The 24,290-nt window shown below is 42.3% G+C and overlaps 1 protein-coding gene across 11 annotated transcripts in view; it reads right to left on the bottom strand.

Annotated features, from left to right (window-relative positions):
- The window catches only part of ARMC9 (armadillo repeat containing 9), a 113,351-nt gene that overhangs the window by 8,554 nt on the left and 80,507 nt on the right, over nucleotides 1–24,290 (bottom strand). For 8 of the 11 annotated variants that reach the window (XM_048864645.2, XM_048864649.2, XM_048864651.2 and 5 more), the window contains 5 exons: nucleotides 19,245–19,349; nucleotides 18,703–18,818; nucleotides 13,923–14,047; nucleotides 10,512–10,644; nucleotides 3,336–3,511 (listed from right to left, as the gene is read on the bottom strand). In XM_048864645.2, the coding sequence (XP_048720602.2) occupies nucleotides 3,336–3,511; nucleotides 10,512–10,644; nucleotides 13,923–14,047; nucleotides 18,703–18,818; nucleotides 19,245–19,349 (655 nt within the window). Of the gene's footprint in view, nucleotides 1–3,335; nucleotides 3,512–5,966; nucleotides 9,117–10,511; nucleotides 10,645–13,922; nucleotides 14,048–18,702; nucleotides 18,819–19,244; nucleotides 19,350–24,290 lie in introns of those variants that run through there. The other 3 variants (XM_048864646.2, XM_048864647.2, XM_048864655.2) reach the window with 3 other exon arrangements.

Here is a 24,290-nt window from a genome sequence, read left to right as displayed (position 1 = left end):
CTACCGTGGCTATACTGCTATTTTTAGTACACTAGCTCAGTGAGATTTTTAGTACACCGGCTCAGTGGGTAAGGAATGGTGTCCCTAGCCTCTGTTTGTCAGAGGGTGGAGATGGATGGCAGGAGAGAGATCACTTGATCATTACCTGTTAGGTTCACTCTCTCTGGGGCACCTGGCACTGGCCACTGTCAGTAGACAGGAGACTGGGCTGGATGGACCTTTGGTCTGACCCAGTATGGCCATTCTTATGTTCTTATGTTTCTCCATTAGCTGGGAATCACACCCCTAGCTCCTAGCGTAGACGGAGTCTAAACTGGATTTCTTGAAATGTGTTGCTGTTTTCCATAAAATACTAGTCATATCGTTAACAACAGGCTAGAGACTCCAGTCTACGGGATTACACTGGCTATATAAACCGTATCGGACAATCATCTTTCTCTCCTCATCATGACCAGTGCTTGGCGCTCATAAAATCTATATGTCACCAAAAACTTGCGACAGACAGACAAACAAATCAGCCTGACCCACAGGTGTCTGTTGGGGGGAACTATAGTCCCCCTGAGCATGCAAAAATGAACAGGCCTAGAGGTCTGAGCAGAGGACTGGGAAACAGGAACTCCCATGCCCTCATCACAGTTGCCAACTTTCACATGGTAAATAAGCACCCCGACTTTCACAATAAGCCAAAAATCAAGCTAATCCCATTTCAAAATAAGCCAATCCCCAAGAGCCGCAACACTCTATGTGACTAGATCCCCCGAGCGTGCAGTCTAGGACTGCGGTGCACCTGCTGTGCACCCCTGACTCTCTCCCCGCTCTTGCCCCTGCTTGCCCCCCCTTGCCTCTGCTTGCTGGGAGCCGATAAAAAAAAAAAAGACGCAACAAGCTACAACAAGCAACAAGCTAAACAAGCAAACTACAAGCCAAAAACTAGCCAACAAACAACTCACAAGCCAATTAAGCCAAAATTTCTGTGGTTTTTTTTTCACAGGTTTAGCATGGCTGGCCCTTATCCTTGCTGACTCACACTGTGGGTTGGTTGCTCATTTAAGACCAGATTTTTAAAGTATTTAGGTGCTTCAGAAAATCCCAGCAGACACCTATCTGCCTCTTCAGACACGTTGGCCCTTAACCTATGTACCTCAATTTTCCCCTCTGTAAAATGGGGACAAATTTTGCGAATGCAAAATGCTGTACAAATGACAAACATATTGAAAGTAATGTTTATGGAAGACACCGGTCTAAAGCCCCTAGACTGCTTTGAAATCTCAGCCATTACTAACAAGATAATACAGTAAACAGTGAAGAGTCTCCTATTAATAGCAAATATGTGATCAGATGTATCCATTGTGCACATAATCTTAAGATGCACACCCAGGGCAGAATTAATAGATCTACGTCCCGGTGAAGTCTGAAAGTTCAAGTAGCCCAGGAGTCTGGGCTTGTGGATGCACATACCGAGCCTATAGAGAAACCCCAGTGACTTAAATCTCTGATCACATTCGGTTTTAATGTGATATTGATACAAGCTGCACTGTACACTGTTTCTTTGGATACGGGACTCCCTTCAAAGCCCTCACTGAGCACTTAGCACAAGACTGGGTGTAGAGAGCACGGATCAGGACCGATCTTTCATCAAACACATGCACCTAGGAGCATGAATTCACGCTCAGCTCCATGCTCCCTGGAGAAACTGGACATGTGGACAGCATTTCCTTTTGTGTGTGCATGCTGCACTTTTGCCTTTTTCAGCAGCGCTTCCCTTTAAACAGACAGTGAAACAGGAACCAGGGAAGGATTCTTGGCTATTAACACCATTATCGATCCAGTCAGGACAGTGCTCGTATTACAGGAAACAGCAAGCACTGATGTCAAAGCTAAAGAGAGGGTGTATGCAGCAGGAATACAATGGGGTCAAGCTAACAGACCTGGCAGCATGATCTAGGGAGGGATGAACATGGGACTCCTCTCCAGAAACGTACTCAGTTCTAATCCTGGCTCTGACTGACTCACTATGTAGAGTCCCAGCTCTGCCACCGATTTGCTATGTAACCACAGCCAAGTCACTTCACCTCTGGGCCTCAGTTTCCTCTTCTGTAAAATGCGGTTAATGATACTTATGTACCTGATAGTGGGTGAGGCTTAGGGGCATTGTGAAGCTAATTAATGCTTGTAAAGCACTCCAAGATCTTCAGATAAACTGCTACAAAAATGCAAATTCCGATGATGATTATGACACGCTTGTAATAAGTACACAGCTAGCAGGTGCTTTCATATTTATTCATGCTGGCTCCAAAAATAATTGCCTGCATATAGTTGAGTTTTGGAAAAAATGTCTAAAAACGTCAGGCCTTGTCTTCATTGCAAAAGACAGATGTGTTCCTGAGTTAAAATCCTAACAAGGACAAGGCAGTTTGTAGTTTTCACATGAGTTAGCAGGTGGAGACACAGAGAAGGATCCCCCATCTTCAACTCAACCTGCGGACTCGTATGAAAATCACAAAGTGCCTTGTCCTCACTAGGATGTTAACTCGAGTCAAGAACACACCTTTTCGCCGAGTGAAGAGACTGCCCTTGGACTCCTTTACAGCTGCTGACAGGCCCTGACTGCTGTGTGAGTATTGGGGACGTCAGCTGAGGCACTTACAAATTGAGAAGTCAGAAGGGCTAAGAATATTATAACAGGCTGGAAGCATCTTTCACTTCCACCTTCTTGGCCATCACACCCCTTTTCTAGCTCTCCTTCTCTCTTCCAGAGCCTGGGCAAGCGACACCAGCTTAGACTTCGTTAGGCTCACCCTTGGTAGGCCAAATTCAACAATGATTCACAGATTATAAAGCCGGAAGTGATCATTTAGCTGGCCACGCAAGTTACACATAAAGTGGGTGCGAGCCACAGGAAGTCTAAAGGATTAGACCGAAAGTCTAATTTGGGGGCTGGAAGAAGGTTTAAGTGTCACTAACTTAGATTCACCTCTGAAATTGGGCCACCTTCTATACCAAAAGCAGGAAGGATGTTGGATCTAAATGCTGACACGAGAGTCTAGAATTATGAGAAAAGGAGTACTTGTGGCACCTTAGAGACTAAAAGGTGCCACAAGTCCTCCTTTTCTTTTTGCGAATACAGACTAACACGACTGCTACTCTAAAACCTAGAATTATGAGCAGTGTGTTCAGCAGGATAGAATTTTATGTGTGCGTATCCAGCAGTGGATAACTACATAGTCATACAACAACATTTACAGCACAGAACACCATTCATGGAGACTGCTGTAAAGCTTCCTTCTTTCCTCCCTTAACACAGACAACTTGAAGAGTGAAAGTTTTTCACTTACTCTGCCTGCTTCTTGTAGATGATCCCGAAGAGCTAGGCCGGCTTGTTTGCTGCGGTCCAGACTGTGAGAACTGTGGTGCAATGGTTGGGATCTTTCCCTTTCGAGGGCTGGGACTCTGCACTTCGGGAGTGCGGGGGACCCTACGTTTGCCAGTGAAGGCAGAGGAAAACTCGCTGCTGGAAGAGAGATGGAAAGAGTTAGAATGTTCATGTTCATGGTTTTACATCAAGGGACAAAACAGGCTGCAGAACATGGGGGAAATCTAACAGCCATTTGGACACCTACAATCAACCAAATCCCATTGCACATCCTCACCAACACAGTGTTACACACACTGGCCAAAGTCTAGGGAGGTCACGGATGGAAATGAACATTGTACTCCCTCAACTGTACCTTACAAAACACACACCTCATTAAGGACCCACATTCCCTTCTGTTTCAGAGTAGCAGCCGTGTTAGTCTGTATTCGCAAAAAGAAAAGGAGTACTTGTGGCACCTTAGAGACTAACCAATTTATTTGAGCATAAGCTTTCGTGAGCTTCTTTGGATCTTACAGTCTCCACTGTAAGAGCATAAGAATGGCCATACTGGGTCAGACCAAAGGTCCATCCAGCCCAGTATCCTGTCATCCGACAGTGGCTAATACCAGGTTCCCCAGAGGGAGTGAACCTAACAGGTAATGATCAGGTGATCTCTCTCCTGCCATCCATCTCCACCCTCTGACAAACAGAGGCTAGGGACATCATTCCTTACCCATCCTGGCTAACCGTCATTAATGGACTTAACCTCCATGAATTTATGTAGTTCTCTTTTAAACCCTGTTATAGTCCTAGCCTTCCTAACCTCCTCAGGCAAGGAGTTCCACAGGTTGACTGTGCGTTGAGTGAAGAAGAACTTCCTTTTATTTGTTTTAAACCTGCTGCCCAATAATTTCATTTGGTGACCCCTAGTTCTTATATTATGGGAAGAAGTAAATAACTTTTCCTTATTCACTTTCTCCAAACCACTCATGATTTTATATACCTCTGTCAAAAAGAAAAGGAGTACTTGTGAACCTTAGAGATTAACAAATTTATCGTAGCTCACGAAAGCTTATGCTCAAATAAATTGGTTAGTCTCTAAGGTGCCACAAGTCCTCCTTTTCTTTTTGCAAATACAGACTAATACGGCTGCTACTCTGTAACTAGTGTTGGTGGACACTCTGGAGGCACCTGGCCAGTGACCCAAGCGTTGATCCATGGAGTATTCTTGCTTTTGGATCTATATTCAGTTATTACTCTAGCCAGCCATACCTTTCCTAACCAGAAAAGACCAAACTGAAACAATTTCAGCATGAAAAGGACAATCACCTTTAGGAGGAAATAAAATTAGAGTCAAGAGAAGAGACCCAAAAAGTGCCAACCAGCAATAGGTAATTAAAGTGGTAGCCAGAGGGCCTCTTTTGCTTCATCAAAAGAAGTCATTGTGACTGGTAGGAAGAGTGATTAGGAGGATTTGAAGACATCTAATCTTCTACTCTGGATGGAATGCTGCTGGGTTGGCAATGATTAACTGCTGCTTCACCTTTTGCACAGCTACCTTAGCAAACATTTCTTTTATTTTTTAAATTACATTAATTGTCCAGGATTTTGCTTTTGGAAACACTAGCTGTAAGTGACACAGACTTGTGTTAAAAGTCTGCTCTGAACCATCTTTATAGCAAGATCTCTCTCAGGTAGTTGTTTACTTGCCTCTCTTTTATTATTCTTCCTTATCATTTCAAAAGATCATGCAGATGATATCCAGTGTAGGGAAAAGGCATTTACAAAAGAGGAATCCGACTGGCCAAAACAAAATTCCAAGCCATGGTACTATTACAAAAGATCACAGGGATTTAGAACCAACAAAAGCGATTTAAATGTTTCTGTCCACAAAATAGTTTCACTGTCATCTGCTGTTTGCAATTTTTATCACTTGGTTTCAACTTCTTTAGTTTTTGATATTCTAGTGATGTGCTTCTTACAGTTCTCAGATGTAGATAAAATGCTAATGACTACCAAAAACAATCCTTAAACAAGCTTTGCACCATTTGAGCAGAAAGTGAGCTTTCCTATTCCTCAGTCCCACATACTTAACAACAACAATCTGGATCTAAAATTCTGCATGTTAAAAAGCCATTGCATGGCTAGTAAGGATCTCCCTGAAGATTAGCTATAGAAGCCTAAATAGCTATACTGTAAAAAGCATACTTAGAGACAAAGTAAAACAGAGCAATCAGAATTCAAGTCTTTGCAAAAGCACAAGTGCAGGAGGACAGGGAATAAACATGAAGTGAGCATAGTACCTAAGGTACAAAATCTCCCATGTTGAAGGTGAAATACATGGAGCATACGGCAAGTGTTGATAGTAGACCCCTAGGTGCCCAATTGTACCTCAGCCATGTATCAAATATCAAATATCCAAAACACAATGAAAACAGAATTGGCCAAAGATCTCCCGTTGTCTAACATAGCAACCGGCTGCTGTGTGTAAAATAATTAGAAAAGGAGTACTTGTGGCACCTTAGAGACTAACCAATTTATTTGAGCATGAGCTTTCGTGAGCTACATGCTCACGAAAGCTCATGCTCAAATAAATTGGTTAGTCTCTAAGGTGCCACAAGTACTCCTTTTCTTTTTGCGAATACAGACTAACACGGCTGTTACTCTGAAACCTCTCAAAATAATTAGAGTTTAACTAGAGAGGTGCTGGAGACAAATATGTCATGGGAAAATATTCAGCAGTGCTGCCTCTTTTGTCCTATAACTCCAGAGTTGTTAACTGGCCTCTTCACCTTGAACAGTCTCTTACAATGTGTGTTAACTACTTATGCTAAACAATTTGTTCCACCTTGTATTTAGCTGCGACACCCACCCTGAGTGCCTTTTCCAGACCTCATGGAAGAGCTCTGTGTGAGCTAGAAAGCTTGTCTCTTTCACTAACAGAAATTGGTCCAATAAAAGATATTACCTCGCCCACCTCGTCTCCAATAGGAGGAGTTATTTATGACAACATGCTGCCATGCCCAGAGAGTGTTCATCACCCTTAGCATTACATCAAAACTTAAATCTTTATTTAGAAGAAACAAAACCATTTGCTTTCCCAGTAACAGGTGGCCTGAAGCCAGAGACATAACTGGAGAAGAAAGACTGCATAATACACTTAATGGTCAACCAAGTGATGTGATAGGGTTTGAATGCAGAAGATTAATTAGGACCTTGTTTTCATAGATTCATAGATATTAAGGTCAGAAGGGACCATTATGATCATCTAGTCTGACCTCCTGCACAATACAGGCCACAGAATCTCACCCACCCACTGTCAACATCCGTGAAAGCTGCTCCCTAGATCACTTTCCAAAAAGAAAAAGGAACTCAACTGACATCCAGAGAGGAAGTGCACCTAGCTGTTCTTGTCCAATCTAAGATATTACCTCACCCACCTTGTCTCGCTAATATTCTGGGACCAACATGTCTACAACAATATTGCATATAAGTCTGCCATAGACACATATACCCTGAATATAGCACTCCCGAGGAACTACAGTTGAATTTTTAGATAATTTCACTAGATAGTTAAAAACATGACATTAGGGAGGTATCCAAACTTTCTCTCTTTTCTGCAGGTGCTGAATGAAGCGCCTGAGATATTAAAATACTACTGCACTTGCTCTTAACCAAATATAAATATCACTTCAGCCAGTCAAAAGCCAGCTTATTTACAAGTGTTCAGTATACTACTCAATAAAGACAGGCTTTATTATACATCAATTAGTTTTTGATTGGCTAAAACCACAACAGGCCTGTACTCGGCCAATCAGAATGCTGCAGATCAATAAAAGTACAATGGGCAATTGTCACTCCATCATTTACTAGCTAAAATGATAATTTGTTGCAGCGGAAATAAAGTCATTGCAATATGAACTGTCAGAGTCAGTGGGACTCATTCGTTTCTCAGTTTGGTTTAATACCAGTGTAAATTCAGTGACTTCAATGGAGTTATTCCAGATTTACATTGCTGTGAGCAAGAGAGGGATCAGGCCCAGGGTCCCTGGCATTGAACCAAAACAATTCTGCTTCACCTCAGTACATACTTTCCATATGCGCAGCAGGGAGAAGATTGCTTACAGTGGGCAAAACTAAGGTGGAAGCAACAGTCCATTCGCTCTGTTGTTCATTGTCGGAACTAGTTCATTTAAGTATTTATCCAACAGAGGAAATGAGACATTGGAACAAAAGGCACGCTTGGCTACTGTAGAAGCACCATATTGACTTAGCACCTCTGATGCAGAAAATCCAGTACATTGTTTGCTTTGCAAATGGCTACATTCCAATAGAATACCTTTAGAACAGAGAAAACCTTTTGTAGTTGTAAACACCCATTTTTTCATGCTTTGTGTGTATAAAAAGATCTTCTACACTTTCCACAGTATGCATCCGATGAAGTGAGCTGTAGCTCACGAAAGCTTATGCTCAAATAAATTGGTTAGTCTCTAAGGTGCCACAAGTACTCCTTTTCTTTTTGTGAATACAGACTAACACGGCTGCTACTCTGAAACCATTCCAATATCCATAACTTTAGGCAGCTTTTGTACATTCAAATCACTGCAAACATGGGGAAAAAAGAAAAATCGCCTCCTGGGTGAGATTTCACTTTCCTATCTCCATGTAGAGACTCCTCTGAAACAAGAGCGGTACATCAGTGAAGAGAGGAATACCCTAGTATTACAGATCATAAGCCACTATACGGAGCTGGAGAGTTATTTCTGGTGACTCAGTAGACCAGGTGAGCCCTATTAGCTTCAACCCAAGAGGATAAAAAGGGGCCAGGTATCCCATAGAGGCAAAGGAAGCTCAGGAAGAGGTTTGCTTTTTTTTTTCCTGGTTATTTATCAGTAAATGCAAATCCCAGGAAGGGGTTAAGTTTGGACATTAACACAGACCGTGCGCACGTGTGTGCGTGTACACATTGTGCTGAGAATGGGGTGGGGATGCTGCCAGTTCACAACTAGCTGCACTCCAGAGTGACTGAGAAACAGCCAGCTCTGTCTGACACAGGGGAGGAAACAAGGATCCTCTCACATACTTCTGACCTACTGTTCGTGTTTGTAATGTTTGCTTAGTTACCATGGAGATGGGCAATTCAGAAATAATAATTTTATTAAGATAATGTTGAAATAAAAAGAAAACGGTACAGAGTTTAAGCACAGAAGTTTCTGGTTATCAGGGAATAAGGTACAGATTATCAAGGGGTGCGGAATTCGGTTTAGGAATGGGTGGCGTAAGGGATACATAATCTGCAATCTCCCCGATTGGGCGTAAAAGTTTAACCAGTCAAAGTACAGACATTGAGATATGGGGGTATGTTGTCCATATAATGGCTATGTTCAGGTGTGGAGTATAATGAGTGGATATGATGATGGGGATGGATCTACCCTCATTTGGTGGGATTTAATGTTCAGTGAGTTTATGGTTCCAGTTCATATGGTCCAATGGAAAAAGTCTCTCAGTCCCTTTCCCATAGTGGATGCACGATGTCGTACCGGCTCACACCTCCTGGTACTGTCGGTGGCCGGTGATCTGTTCGATGTAGATGTCCCTGGACCATCGGATGGTGTCCGAGACCAGCAGGCGCCGCATGAGCGCCGCATGAGCCTATAAATAATGCTGCTGCTGGACCACTACACCCCTGTCCCAGAAGTGCTAACTTGTTGGCAACACATAATTTCTCATCTCGCAGCAGGGGGACAGTGCAATTGAGAAACTGGAAACAATAGGGAGATGTATGCAACAGAGAAACAGAAATCTCTAGCCATGGAGCCCAATTCCCAGAAGGGTGAATACCTGCAGCTTCAACTGAGGTCCACGGGACCTGAAGGTCATCAGAACCTCTGAAAGTTGGGTCCCGATAGGCTTGGTATATCTTCTCCCCAACACATCCACACCCGGCCCCATTAAATTAGGCTTGAATAAAGACTGGGAGTGGATGTGTCATTACACAAAATAAAACTATTTCCCCATGTTTATTTCCGCACCCCCTCCCCCACCATTCCTCACACATTCTTGTCAACTGCTGGAAATGGCCCACCTTGATCATCACTACAAAAGGGTTTGTTTTTGTTTTTGTTTTATTTCCTCTCCTGCTGATAATAGCTCACCTTACCACTCTCATTACAGCGTGTATCGTAACACCCATTGTTTCATGTTCTCTGTGTATATAAAATCTCCCCACTGTATTTTCCACTGCATGCATCCGATGAAGTGATCTGTAGCTCACAAAAGCTTATGCTCAAATAAATTTGTTAGTCTCTAAAGTGCCACAAGTCCTCCTTTTCTTTTTGCGGATACAGACTAACACTGCTGCTACTCTGAAACCTATCCTCATCCACTCCATAGTCTCTTTTGTTTCTGAGTCACTGCTTCAAATCCGCCCCAAGTCAGACATCAGCAAAAGTTGTTGCCACCCAATGGTTATTTGAGGGAATCTGAAAAAAGAGAGTGGGTCTCGGGGTCCAGTTCCTAGTAGACAAGGATCCTCAACCAACAAAACAGCATCACAATTGCAGTTCCATGACAAACCCTTGTGGGGAGGCCAAGCAGTAGTGATCCCTTCGGGTTAGGGATGGAGCACACCGATGGAAGAACTTGTCCTGCTGCTGTCTTTGGCTATCCCTCAATGCGAGGATGGTGTCTGCCAAGGGGGTTCATTGGTGCGTTTTTAAGTGGCTGAGGAGCCCAATTCATGCCCTACAGATTTTGCCACAGAAGTTCTCCATGGATAACTCAAGGACTTGATCCCTGTCATGCTCCCAATGGCTCTGGCTCCTGATCTATGTAATAAATGTTTTTTTTCTGCACAGTAAGTCATCTAAGGAAGCGATCAGGATTTTTTTTTGCAGCTGACAGTCTTGAGGCTTATGTATGATGTTCACTAATGAAATCTGTTTGCTTTAGATTTCTTCTGTTCTGGCCCAGATTTTTAAAAATTGAATAGCTGCCACTGGCAGAGCTAAGAGTATTTTGTTTGGCAAGCATCATCACAGCTATGTCACACCACACTACATCATACATCAATTGGCTTCACAGTAGTATGGAATTAGCTGGTAACCACCTGGACTACTTCCCCGTTTCCTGATATTCAGCACTTTAAAAATCATACCTGTCTGATTGCCCATTAATTTTGTCCTGGACAAAATCAGTGGATCGGGCACACAGGACTTCAGTAACTTCTGAGACGTGTTGATCCGTTCTGAGACCCACTGAGAACACCTGGGATGAGTCTGTTTCAATTGCTGTTTGAAAAGAGGTAACGTTTCAAGGCAGAGATGTCACTTTACAAATTACAAGTAAACGCTGTTAGTCTGTTTGAGTCCCCCTCACATATTATGAACCAGGCCAATGGGAAGTCACTGGTGACAAGGAGCAGCCACTCAAAGACCCCACTGTCAGTATCATGTTATGACATTTGCTCATGAGATCAGATTGCCCACCCGCTGCCTAGCACTAGTGTAGAATGTATAAATCAGACTTGTGCATGAAAGGATAAGTCTGCTTTCTGAAAGGGGCACCGGGGACTAAGACACGCGAATCCAACTGGAGTGAGCAGACACTGGTGGCTAAGTTCCCTCACTTAAAAAACATGCCCCTGAAGCATTTCCATTTGGTGCTCTCATAAAAGTGGACTACTCTCATGTGCTGAAACACGGACACAGACTGGGACACTTTCAGACAAGCACCAGACCAGCTGGAAAGAGCTTTCTATTACTGTCTCATGTTCTGTGAAAGAAGTGCAATGATCAGACCTGGAGAGATCACAGGGTCTTCGCTTGAAGGTTGCAAACAGGTGTCAGAGGGTCCTGGCCACCTTGTCCTTACCATATTGCTAAATGGAAGGGTGGTGGTCCGAACTAGATCCTAATTAGATAGGAGTGGGATTCCCAGGTGGGTGAAGGTCCAGGTATGGAAGAGCATGAGAGGCTGCTTTAGGTTAAGAAAGTGGTCAAAGGTTTGTTGGGGCAAGGGCAGGCACTTCCTTGTGACTCTGATTTGAGAAGCTGGATTACATTGATCCAACTATTCATCTGAAGCTTTTGTCTCACCCAGCCCTTCACTCCTGGTCAATCCCTGATCATTTTAGAACTCCATTGCATCAAACCCAATGACACCCCCAACTCTGGGCTGTTCAAAATGAAGCTGGAAAATGACCAAAACTAACATGATTAGGTTTCCAGTACACCAAGGGCAAAACTTAACTAACTAAATGCCCTACTGCAGAACAATATTATTGGGTGACAACAAAGCTTCTAGAGGGAGCACAATTTTTATCACACACACATGGAAAAGTGTTACAGGGGAAGGGACAGAAGTGTTTTGTACACTAAGATTTGTAGGTTGTTGTTTCATGTGATTATTCTACATTCTGAATCCCAAAGATCAGGGGAGAAATGGATGAGCAATCATTTATTTTGCAAGATCTGACACCTCAGGCAAACCACTGGCAACCCTTATCACAACAATATTGGACTAGTTGCATGACTATTAAAAAGAACCATGTCTTGGCTACACAAAAAGGAATTACTTTGCCCGCAAAAGTATATTATACTTATAATATATGTGCATAGATATATGTGTAACACGTTCCCATTTAGTGACCTCCCCTCCTACAAAAAGAGATGCTGCATCTCATGTAGTCCTCTTGATAAGCCCTATATTAAATACAGTCACATACACAATCTGGATAGAACCTACTCGTAGATTTTGGCTTAGATGAGACACAGTACCGAGGCGATACTTATCTGTGATGATTAAAGCGTTAACAGCACTTTTTCCAAGGGTAGGGGCATTAATTCCATTATCCTTATCAAATTAAAACAATAGCATTTACATTCTGCTCTTCCCTAAATTTCCTGTTGTTTACCATGTCCCTGTTAAACTGCTGTATAGCATCACTGGCAAGGAATGGCTGCTGCATTTCCACGCCAGAGGTGGCTGCATTTCAGGGGTGAGATAATATCTAAACACACAGTTTATAAGACGCTCTGGGCTCCTTCGGACTGAACTGTCCCTTAGAAATAGATGGATTATTTCTCAGAAACTGTATCCAACAGAGGGTTTCATCCTACCAGACATTTAAAATCAGAAAACAGCAGCACTTTCGATGTCTGATTTGCTTAATCTCCTTTACGAAGTTTGAATATTTAAAAGATTGGTTTTTCCTCAATATAGGAAAACTGCAGAGTCAGCAGGTTTCCTATTAGCTTATAACGTCTGATGTTCTGAGCCACTGTTTCTGGCCAGCTGATCTCTTCAGAATGTTTTTGTTCTGTTCCTATGTGCTATTGTGAAATCTGAGGCTTGAAGACCCTGCCTCTTATTATGGCAGAATATACGGAGTGATCAAATGCTTGCCTTGAGCTGGAACTTCATCTGCTCCTATTGTACCCCTTGCCTTGGGTTAAGCCTATTATATCAGCTCCACACATTATGCAAGCAGATTCTTGTCTGTGAAACCTAGGTTACTCTTCTCAAAATCCCTTTCATTTCCTTTTGGAAATTTAAAAAAATATGCCATTTCTTTACTGATTCAAAGCATATTTTTTTAGCGAAGCAAAGACATCTTAGTCTTTGACTTCCTAAATAATTCTGCACTGCCAGCTGCAAGACACTTTAACTGAGATCCCAGCACATTTTGCTGTTAATCCTTAATTTACACTCTTGAATTTACCCCTGCAAATAGGCTGGTACCCCACTACCTTGGTCAGTAAGCTGCGTGCCCTTCCCCTTCTCAAAGGCAGGCCCGGATGAGTTTGTGCTAGCTTCCATTCAAGTTGCAAGGAAAGAATCTCTAGTAGTGCCTTCCATGCTGTTGTTCTCTACACCAGGGCCCTTGAAATGCTGCCCAGCTGAGGGCGGCTCTGGCAACTTGCTAGGGACCTAAGGGCCACAGATAATTTAAATAATATGGAACAGACATACAGGTGTACCCACAAGGGAGGAGATGAGGGGGATATGCTGCCCTCTGCCCTTCCAAACTATTTTACTATCCTGTTTATGTCCCTCCCACTCTGCAGCTATAAACTTAATGGGTTCCCATCCTCAACCACATTTTATCATTTCAGAGTAGCTGTGAAGGTGACTGCAGCTGCCTTCCATTAGAGAGGAGACGACAGATCCCAGCAACAATTCATTTAGGCCCAAGCAAAGAGCTTATTTGAGGACAATAATAATTGCCTGCTGGAAACTGTAGACTCTGTGGATGGCAGTTCCATTTGATTCAAGATGGAGCATGGCTTTCTGGGACCTGTAGTCTGTAGAGCACAGCTTTATCCAGCTCAAGATGCCACAATGCATACTGCGTTTTTGGGCCCCATCTCTTTGGGTTGCAGCTCCGCTTGGATCAAGATGGAGCACTGAATGCTAGGGGCTTGTAGTCTGCTCCCGCATACCAAAGAATAAGTCAGCGGCAGACCATATTTTAGAACTCCACAGCCCAACCACAAGGCATCCCCTTCTCCAAATGCCCGACCCAGTTAAGGAACAATTAACAGCAGCATTCTCAGAATATCCTTACATGCAGAGGAAATGTAAAAGTCAGAAGTGCTGGACCTGCTACCGCTCCGAGTGGGAGGACGACAGTTCTGCATAGACTGGAATTTGCCATCCCTGCCATGTGAAGAAATGGCATCATTTTCTGGCCTGGAGGAGAAATGAGAATGCAGGGTGATAAATACTTACAGCCTAAAAAAGCTGCATGAGAATTACCATATAATTTCCTGGAAAGGTACAGAAGAAACAGAAAAGTGTATTTTATGTTGCAAGCTAGTGCCAGGGGCACAACTTAGTAGCATTTTGACTGTACAACTCTACCAGGTTCCCCACATTAAGCTTTTTCAGGAGCGTAAAATTTGTTTCTGAATATTATGGGGGTTCCACATGATGCAAGATCAAAACAAAACACAGTATTTTAACTTAACAGCTGTAGAACTAGTTCTCTTAACTTCTTGGATAGGGCTGGTTGTCAGGAGGCAAGACTTGCTGAAAGAGAGAAGAGAGGATAAGATTGCTTGGTAATTCAGATGGGGTGAGAGGAAGCAGTGAGGGTGTCTTACGTGGACAAAGCAGGGGGCTGGGAGGAAAGTTACCCTGAGCTGAGAGTTTCGTTGAATATTCATGGCAAGATCAGGCTAAGAAACATCTAGTTAGAAAAGGGCCTTTCCAAGGAGGTGGTTAATAATTAGACCACTAAATCAGTTTCTAAGGGAACAGACAGAGGAATATTAAACAGTTTGTCCCTCCTGAGTGATCTCATAAAGTAGGAGGTCTTTAAAAAGAGCTCTCCAGTATTTCCTGGCTAGAGCATCCCCTTACAGTGTAGACTGAGGGCTTGCCTACGTGGGGACAATCAGGAAAATTAATCCAAATTAACTAAACACTTAAAATTAAGGACGATTGGTTAAACTGTATTAAGTCCCTATAAGTACATTCTCTTTCAGAATTAAAGTGGTCTTAATTTGGTTTAGTTTAATTCACTTCCAAAGGCCACTTTAATTCTGAATGGGAGGGTCCATATAAGCGTTCAATGCAGTTTAACTAATCCACTTTTAATTCACACCTTTAGTTAATTGGAGGTAATTTTCCTGAGTGCCCCCCGCTCCCAGCCAAGCTGTAAACTGAATGAAGGCCACACTAATTCTGAATAAGAGTGTCCAATTTTAATGCCATTTAATCCACTTTAAATTTATACTTTTAGTTAATTTTAATTAATTGTCCTGAGTTTTCCCATGTAGAAAAGCATCAAGGGGTAAAACTTGTCATATTCCACAGCAGTTTGATACAATGCAGTCACTAGTTTACTTAAGTGATTTATAATCAAATAAATATAGCTCAAGCCTTTCTCTTCATGTCTGGACTGCTAGGATGTGATCTGTGAGCAAAGCAATATAACTGAAGGGCATCCTATTAGTTCTTATCCACTAGTAATCAATTTCATTTGCTAAAATAAGCTAGCTGGGTATAAACTCCATTAGATCTTGCCCTTTTCTTCTGTAAATCCACTTTTCTGGTTATTGTCTTTCTACTCTAGTTGTTTTCTTGCACAGGGAAGTTAGCTATAGAGGGTTTCACTGTCAAATGCAAACCTCTCATGCATGCTATTAACGCCTGCTTTCCTATTTAACTTGGTTGGCGCTTAATAGTGTTCACACTGGTTTTACCATCTGACTAAAATAGTGAAATTTAAAGTTCACAGTTTTTAAACCAGCAAAAACCTACAGAAATTATTTGCAGTTTTGCAACATGGGGCAAAGAAACAATCTGCAGAGGCTGCTTTGCATCCTCATTATTCCAGTGCAGGAATAGGTCCCTCAACTATCGTAGCTGCCTGTACTCAGTGGGTTTCTGAGCAATCAGTCATTTAGTTACATTGTGAGACAGGAGCAGGCTGCAAGGCACAATTCACACTGTGTCACAGTCAGCCCATGGCGTGGAATCAATATCAGGTAGAGAAGCCTGGGAAGCCTTGATGAAATCTTTAGAAAGGAATCAGTTCTGGGGTATTACTTTTGTAACGGACATGAGTTATTTAACCTCATCTAGGGAACAGCTGTGGCCTCGAGAGGAGTGCAGTGGAATGGAGTCAGGAGACCTCAGGTCTATTCCCAGCTCTGCCACTGATTTGTTGCATGGCCTTGGGGCAAGTCATTTCACTTTTACATGTTTCATCTTTCCCATCTATAAAATGGGATAGTGAGGGTCAGCCACCTTTGTGGCATTTGAGAGCTACAGTTGAAAAGCACTAAATAAGCATTACATTACAATGACTGTAGACTCCACAGAATGAATCCAGGTTTTCTAGCTTCCTGCAGGTAGCAGAAATTACAGGGGAAGGGGAAACCTTGAAGGCATTTGATGGTGTTGGCCAGTAGCAAAGTGGCTTTGGTCTGATGTTCAGCAACATGTTCGATAGATTCCATCATTTGGGTCTGTAGCTCTTTTGGGGAAGTGCAAGGAAACCAAGAATAAAAAGATCTGTGCGTTACTGATAGCAGCCCCACATTATTACTTGGTCACTCCTCTCCAGCCATATGTAGATGGTTTGCTAAGATTTGGGATTTTATGGATATGGAAAAATGGACCATGCTGAAGAAAGGTTCTTTTACCATATGCTTTAAAATCTGTACCCCACTTATGCTGTGAAGAGGAACTAGATTCTATAATAACACCTCAGCCATTTTCTTCATAAATTTACCAATAATAGTATATAGGCAAAAATAGGACCTTGTAGGCCAAATTCTTCCCTGGGACACCACATACATTTCCCATGTCAGAACTGGGGTCTGCTTGCTTTATATACCATGCTCAATTTTTACATCCTGAAATGGGGAAAGTGTTATGCACTCAACTAGAAACTGATTTTGTCAAGGCTCTTGTTAGTGTCTTTGTAGATATACAATACATGTACAATAAATGTTGTCCTCTACCATTTTCCCCTACTTTCTGCTTTCATATTTTACCTTTGTAACTGCATTTTGTGACAGTTTGTATAAAAGAAACTATACAAAAGTCATATTATAGTCAAGTATCACATGGAACCTACAAAAATAATTTGTATTAAATGAGGCTTTAGCTCATACCAAAGTGATTTTGACTTTTGGGCTTGGTGCAGTACAGATATTGCAAATAGTCTTGTTGCTTATTGAAAAGGCAATTTTCTCACTGGATTCTATGCAGTAAACCATTCTCTGTATACAGAAACTCAGTGTAAACTTGTCAATCTACGGATATTACTCCCCAAACTTTGTGAGTGTAAAGGCAGCTTTAAAAGAAGTGGTCACACCTTGTCTGAAAATGCTACCTATTTTTACAAGTAACACCTAAGTTCACTGTAAATGAAATATTTTCTCTGTAATTTCTCTGTTTGTTTACTTTGTACATTTGGCAGCTCTTTGTGTTTAATCAGTTCCACTGTTTGCCAATTCAGAGTCAGTTTCCCTATTTGTGTGGGTCTTCCACATGTAATGGGAAAGAAAAGCATTTTAAGAAAGATGCGCAAGTAAAACCAAAAAAAAGGACTGGAGAACTTAAAGGCAGATATAGAACCTGAAACTGAAGGTAAGTCATTTTTTAAGAATGCCCAGATTTCAACCTGACATTTTTTCTTTTTAATTTTTGAATAAAATAAAGTAAGTAAAAAGATATTTAACTATGTTGTTGATCTAGTGGCTTTTGAGGTACCATATTCCATCCTAATAGGAATGGTTGGTAGTCTCTCAGTTTGAAAAGTGCACACAGAAATGGATACGAGAAATCCTCAAGACAGACTACTCCTCAACCCTGCACCATGGCTACTTGGATTTGGTACAATCCAAGACTGCATGCACCTGAAAGAAGAAAAATTGGTTAAACTGGTTCTTTGTTGTATGATAGGACAGTGTCAAATACTCTACCTCCCCCATAATGGAGATGAAGAGGAGAAATCCCATCTCAAGAATGAACTAGGTAAGACTTATTTTGTTTAAGAACAGAAAGCTTGATAAATACCATGTCTTTAGGGTTCTGGAAGTCTCTTATTTCCAATTGCAAAACAATATCCTACCACTGACTTCAGCTACACGTAGAGCTGCAACCAGAAGTCATAGATCTCCCTTTCACAAGATCCCTTTTAGTTATCATTTTAAGTAACTAGCGCATTTATCACATTTGTAATCTTTGTCTGTCTCAATTTCTGCTTTCACGTGAGGGTAGCAACTGTCCCTAGAGGAGATTACATTTTCTGGTTTATGAAGTGGAAGATCCACTGGTATGTCAACTGCTGCAGGGACCTCACCCACAGAAATAAAATTTTTATTAAAGCTAATGTTAAAAAAATTATATAATACATAGATTGAGAAAAGAGTGTCTGTACATCTGCGTATAGTGCTTAGATTATTCACAGATACAAAGTTTGTTTTTAACGTCATACGATACATAGAGTAGATAATTAGCAATAACCCATATTTAGGTGAATAGATTTAACAACACAGTTTAGATATTAGAATCTGAATATTTGGGGTGGAGAATATGGACACACAGGATTTACTGCAAGCTTAAGCCAAATGACTCTGTAAACTTTCATTCCATTATCCCAAGTACATGACTTTGGTCAATGGACCCGTCTTTGACTGCAGTTTTCCTTCCCTTTCTTTTTCAAACATCCATTATTTTAGGTAAAAAACCTGTAAAGAATGACAATGGCAATGTACTTTCCAATATGGAGGTTTTATTTTTTGTATATTCAAGTTACATTATTTTGGAGTAAAATTCAAAGTTAAGAACAAAAAATCCAACTTTTTGCCTCATTTGCCCAGACTTACGTTGGGTATGCAGCTCTGTGATAGCTTGGGGTGACTGGTCTCTGGAGAGGCTCATCTATGCTCTGATGGACACCAGGAAACAGCTTCTTCTTCACTTTTGGTGTATGGGTCATTATCTAATACACAGAAGGAGAAAGAGGAGGAAAGAGAGGGGAAACTGAAGTCATTGGAACAGAGATATGAAGACTATCTGAGCATCAACCTAGATTTGTATCCTAATGTTACTGAACAGGATTTGCCATGCTTTACCGCATGTCTACACTACAGCTCTTTCTGTTCCGAGCCGGCTCAGTAAGGATGCCAGTTTGCCTTTCCCAAGCCCATCTTATTTCTGCTGGATAGAAGTTCCTCAACAGATAGTAAGGGATTGGGGCTGAGTAGGTAGGTAAAGAGTTGAGTCTCAGCCAGCCTTATATGTAGCACACAGAAAAAGACAGCTGTTATAATTAAACCTCTGGGTGTTATATGTCGATTGAAATGTTGAAATTAAATACCTAGCCAAACAAATTCAGTATTTTAGAATCCCAACGAGTGGTACTTACTCCCAAATACTCTGTTGTCAGCAGCTTCTCTCCTGATAGCTCTCCCAGCTGAGGTTGTAACACCTCATCTTTGTCCAGATCAGCCTCCATTGTATGACGGTCCTCCTGTTACAATAATATACCTCGATTATTTGAACACAGACCCTTGGGCAGCTTTCAGTTCCAGTCTAAGCATTTAATTTTCATTCCGGCAGTCACTTGTGCAATACGCATTTAAAACATAAATGACTCTTGCTACTAGGGCTGCACATGTGAACTAATGTTTGTGTGAATTTTTATGTGTGTGTGTGCACATGCGTGTACATACACCCTTGTCCAAGCATTTGATTCAATCAGAAATAAATACAAATAATTCCTCCCAGTAGCTGCATAACCTTAGCAAGGCTGAAGGAAAAAAATTATAGCCCTGACGGGCTGGTTGCCTTGAAATCTCAAATCCCCAAGTATTCTATGCAGGCTCAATAATAAAGAACATGGTGTTAATATTCATTACTTTCTAACGAGAATAGTTCTACTCCATCCTCCAAAGAACATGACAGATGAGCACCACACTAGAACTAAAGGAAAGGCAGTTTTGTTTTTTAAAAAGGTTGCAACAATAAAACATTGTACGGAAAAGTAAATTAATCATTCTAGGAGAGGTTACTTACTTTCTATCCTAACTGCAGTTCTTCAAGGATGTGTCCCCCTATTGGTGCTCCACATTAGATGTGCATGTGCCCCATGTGTCTTTGATCAAATATTTTTGGTAGCAGTGCCTATTCAGCCTGCACGCACACACCAGACCTCCTTCTGTCCCGTACTGAGGATATATAGAGCTGTACAGGCAAAACACCCTCGGTTCCTTCTCCATTGCTAAGAGCCGTGAGACGAGACTCAGAAACAGAAAGGAAGGAGGGCATCTAGTGGAACACCCATAGGGGAACACATCTCAAAGAACTACAGTTACTGTACAAGGTAGGTAACCTCTCCTTCTTCTTTGAGTAGTGTCTCTATGGGTGCTCCACTTCAGGTGACTCCTGAGCAGTACTCCTGGAAGGAGAACAGAGCTTCAGAGTTGTATCTAAGACTGAAGATAGGACTGCCATGCCAACAGCAGCATCTGACTTGGAAGTGTGCATCAGGGCACAGTGTTTGGAAAACATATGAACTGATGCCCAAGTTGAGGATTTGCAAATTTCTGCAGTTTTCTGCAGTGCCATGGATGTACATTGGGATCTTGTAAAATGGGTTATTATTCTAGAAAGAGGCTGATCATTAGCAACCTCATAACAAGAAAGAATACTTGTTTGTCTGTAGGCAGTACAGTAGCTGGAGTCTGCCAGATGATCTTGGCAGGTTCAATTAGAGCCTTATTCACCGGCAAGAGCACTTGACCAGAAGTTGTCACGTGCAGAATGTCTAAAAGCTTATGCTGCAACTCTTGAACCGCCTCCAAGGGGATCTGGAGAGTGTTAGCAATCTGTTTCATAAGTTCTTGAAACTGTTTAAAATCATCAGCATAAGAAGGTGGGGAAGGCATTACAGCCTCATCTGGTAAAGATGAGGAGATACTGGTTTGTGGTGTCACTTCCTTGCCTCTTGCTCCTTGAAAGCAGGCCGAGGTCTCTGTATACCAAACCCCAAACCTTGTTTAGTATTTTTAATGTTGGGCAATGACAGGGTCATGTTAATACCTTTGAGGTTTTGGGTCCATATCTGCCATCTAAATTAATACAACAGATATCCCTGCCCAGAAATCTGGGAATCTGAGGAGATGTCTTCAGCATAGTCCAAGGGAGGAGCAGACTGAAGGCGGAAACAATGTTTATCTGCCTCATCCTGAAGGTACCGGAAGACTAGGGGATACTGAGGAAGGGGAAGGTCTCCGTGACCTAGAAGATCGCAGTATTGACAGTCCTTTGGTATCCATTAAGAAAGGAGACTGTGGCTTATCTGAGACAGACAAATCTGTAGAGAATCTAAATTCCTGCCATACCAGGTGATTGTGTGCTGAAACTGAATGAGGTTCTGCAACAGTCAGCAGCGGTACCAAGGATACTGTTTGCTTCACCGATATTTGTCTAGCAGACAGAGATGATACAGAGGATGGTGCTAGCTTTGGAGGAACCAATTAATAATCTGAGACACCTGCTTATGTACTAGCCATAGCACAGAGAGCTCTGTAAACAGTACCAGCTTCCTTGACGCAAAGTGTTTACTTACTCTCTGTGGTGCAATCTGCTTAGACTGTACTGGAGATGGGTTTGGTACCAAGGCATGCTTGGTACTGTGATTCTTGAAAGAGCCCGAAGTCTTTGACTAAGACTCCAGGTATTGGAGAAGCCTGGAGCCTCAGCAGTACCCTTTCTGGAACACGGGGTCTCTGAAACAGTCTATTTCTACAGTGACTGAGGTCGATGGGGTACCGTGGTCACTCAGCAGCTGATGTACAAGGCAGGCATCTGGGCCTGAATCCAAGGCTGGTCACAAGGAGGGCTCCATCATGAGAAGCCTAAGTTTAACCTCCCTATTTTTCCTAGATCTACTCCTGAAGGCCAAGCAGATCTTGCACTTACACAGTATGTGCGTGTCTCCAAGACACGCTGGCAATGGACATTGCTGACTGGCATAGATTAACGGCAGGTGAAGCAGTGCTTGAATTCCAGGGATCCCAGAACACCATGCAGACGACAATCCCGGAGGGAGAACCCCTGGGATGGGGGTGGGAGAGGAAGGGATGTCTAACGGAAACAAACTCTTAGTTAACTAGAAGAACTACAAAACTATACACCCAAAAGGAGCAAACTGAAGTAGACTTAGAACCCAAATGAGCTAAAAGCTAAAGGTTAAGCTTGAAGCGGGAACCTATAAACTCCATCTCAGGCCACAGGGCAGTTGAGAAGGAACTGAGGGCAGTTCACCTGTACAGATCCATATCTCCTCAGTACAGAGCACAAGAAGGTCTGGAGCACATGTGTGGAACAAACAGACCCTGCTACCAAAAACCTACAATCAGAGGTACATGTGCTTCTGAAGTGGAGTGCCCACAGGGACACTACTTGAAGAAGAACTAGCTACTGTTATGAAACATAAAAAGCCTGATCCAAAACCCATTAAAGTCAATGGTGACTATCTATTGACTACAGTGGGCTTTGGATCATTCCCAAAGAGCATAAAAGGAGAAAAAGGACAGGACAAGCACCTTTACATGAGCATGACATAAAGTGAGGGAGTAGGCTTCAGTCAAGCTGGGAAATAACTGTCATGGGATGGCCCCAACAAGAGCACCCTCCTGGGTAGGCTGTGGCGCAGCAGACATGTCTGCCTCAGTTTTCCCTTTCAGGGGCCCCAGAAATAGTCCGAATGGTCTTCCTGAGTATAAAATATAACCCTTGGGGAATTTATTTTAGAAGTCCAATGCACATAAGCCATAACAAAATAAGTCCCAATACCAAGCCCCGCAATCATAGTCCAGACAGTACATCAAGCAGAACCCCGGCGTCCCTCATCACACCCCAGCTCTCCAGCCTTCTTCCTTCTCTGGCCCTCTGGCTTCAGCTCTCCAGCTCCAAGAGCCAGGAGGCACCTCCCGCTGCTGCTGTCAGCCTTCAGCCCTCTCCAGCCTTCTTTTCCTCTGCCTCAGGAAGGACAGCTGGCTACCCCCCTCCCCTGACTTCCTAGCCCTCAGTTCTTTTCAGCCTCCCAGCATCAGCTTTGACTCTTGAAAGTCAGCAGGCTAGCCTCTCCACTGACTACCTGGTAATTCCTCCCTCTTTCCAGGGAAGGCCTGCAGACTTAACTCACCAGGTTGTTCTCTCACTGGGTCTCTCTCCTCTCCGATTCTCCCTGGTCCTTTATAGCCTCCAACAGATACTACCATCCCCCTTAAAAGGCCAAATGGGAACAACTGCTCTGGCACAGGGGAGCTGGACCTACTTCATTTAATGGGTCAGCCACCTTATGACACTTGGCGACAAAAATCATCCAAATGTCAGATGCTTATGCAATCTCAAAACAGGTTTAGAAAGAATATGCTTTATAAGTGTGCGTATGGGAGAGATTTCATGTGGCACATGTTGGCTACAGATACCACCACCACCCTCAGTAGGCCTTGACTTAATGGAGCTTCGCGGATTCACAACAGCTAAGGATCTGACCCTATATTTTTCTGCTTGCACCTTTATCTATTTAGCACTTATTTAATATTTTAAACAAAACCATAATCTTTGCTCTGATATGGCTATTTTGTTTCTTACTAGCCCTGCTACCATGGGCATCAGGAGCATGTGAACATACTTATGTTACAGGCGTTAGGTTATAGACATATTGCTTATATGCCACAAAAATATTCTATGGTTTAAAGGAAAAGCCTTGGAATGAATTATTGTTTCATGCAGGGAATTAAGAAAGCACCTGTTAACTTAATCATCTGGGATGAATTCCAGTTTGCAATCACTAAAAAGGAAGTGGGTTTAGTCTTTACTCATTTTACTTTCTTAATTATATTTCCCCAAAATAATTCCAAAAAAGACCAACACAGTCATTTTTCTCAACAAATTGGAGACATCATTCTTCCTACCCCTTTCTAAAATGGTTGCATGGCACTTCTAGTATAGAATGGCTGCTGTATTATAAGAACTACATATCAGTGGTAGGCGTGAAAAGCTCAAAAGGCTTACCTCTCTCACCAACAGAAATTGGTAAAATAAAAGACAGTACCTCACCCACCCTGTCTCTGTAATACCCTGGGACCAACAAGGTTACAACAACACTGCATATATTAATTTTAATGAAAGATACAGTACATGTCTAAAACCCCTAAACTGCATTGAAAATATCAACCATAGTCTATAAAGCAATTTTGCAATTATTCTGGATGAAAGCAGCAAGAAAAATGTACCATCAGTGGCTTTCCTGTTATTTATCTTATAGATTCATAGATTCATAGATTCATAGATATTTAGGCCAGAAGGGACCATTATGATCATCTAGTCTGACCTCCTGCACAATGCAGGCCACAGAATTTCACCCACCACTCCTAAAAAAGACCTCACACCTATATCT

This window comes from Caretta caretta, chromosome 9, assembly GCF_965140235.1.
Source record: "Caretta caretta isolate rCarCar2 chromosome 9, rCarCar1.hap1, whole genome shotgun sequence".
NCBI classification, from domain to species: Eukaryota; Metazoa; Chordata; order Testudines; family Cheloniidae; genus Caretta; species Caretta caretta.
Note: the sequence above shows the minus strand (reverse complement) of the source record. Positions and strands in the feature narration are given on the sequence as shown.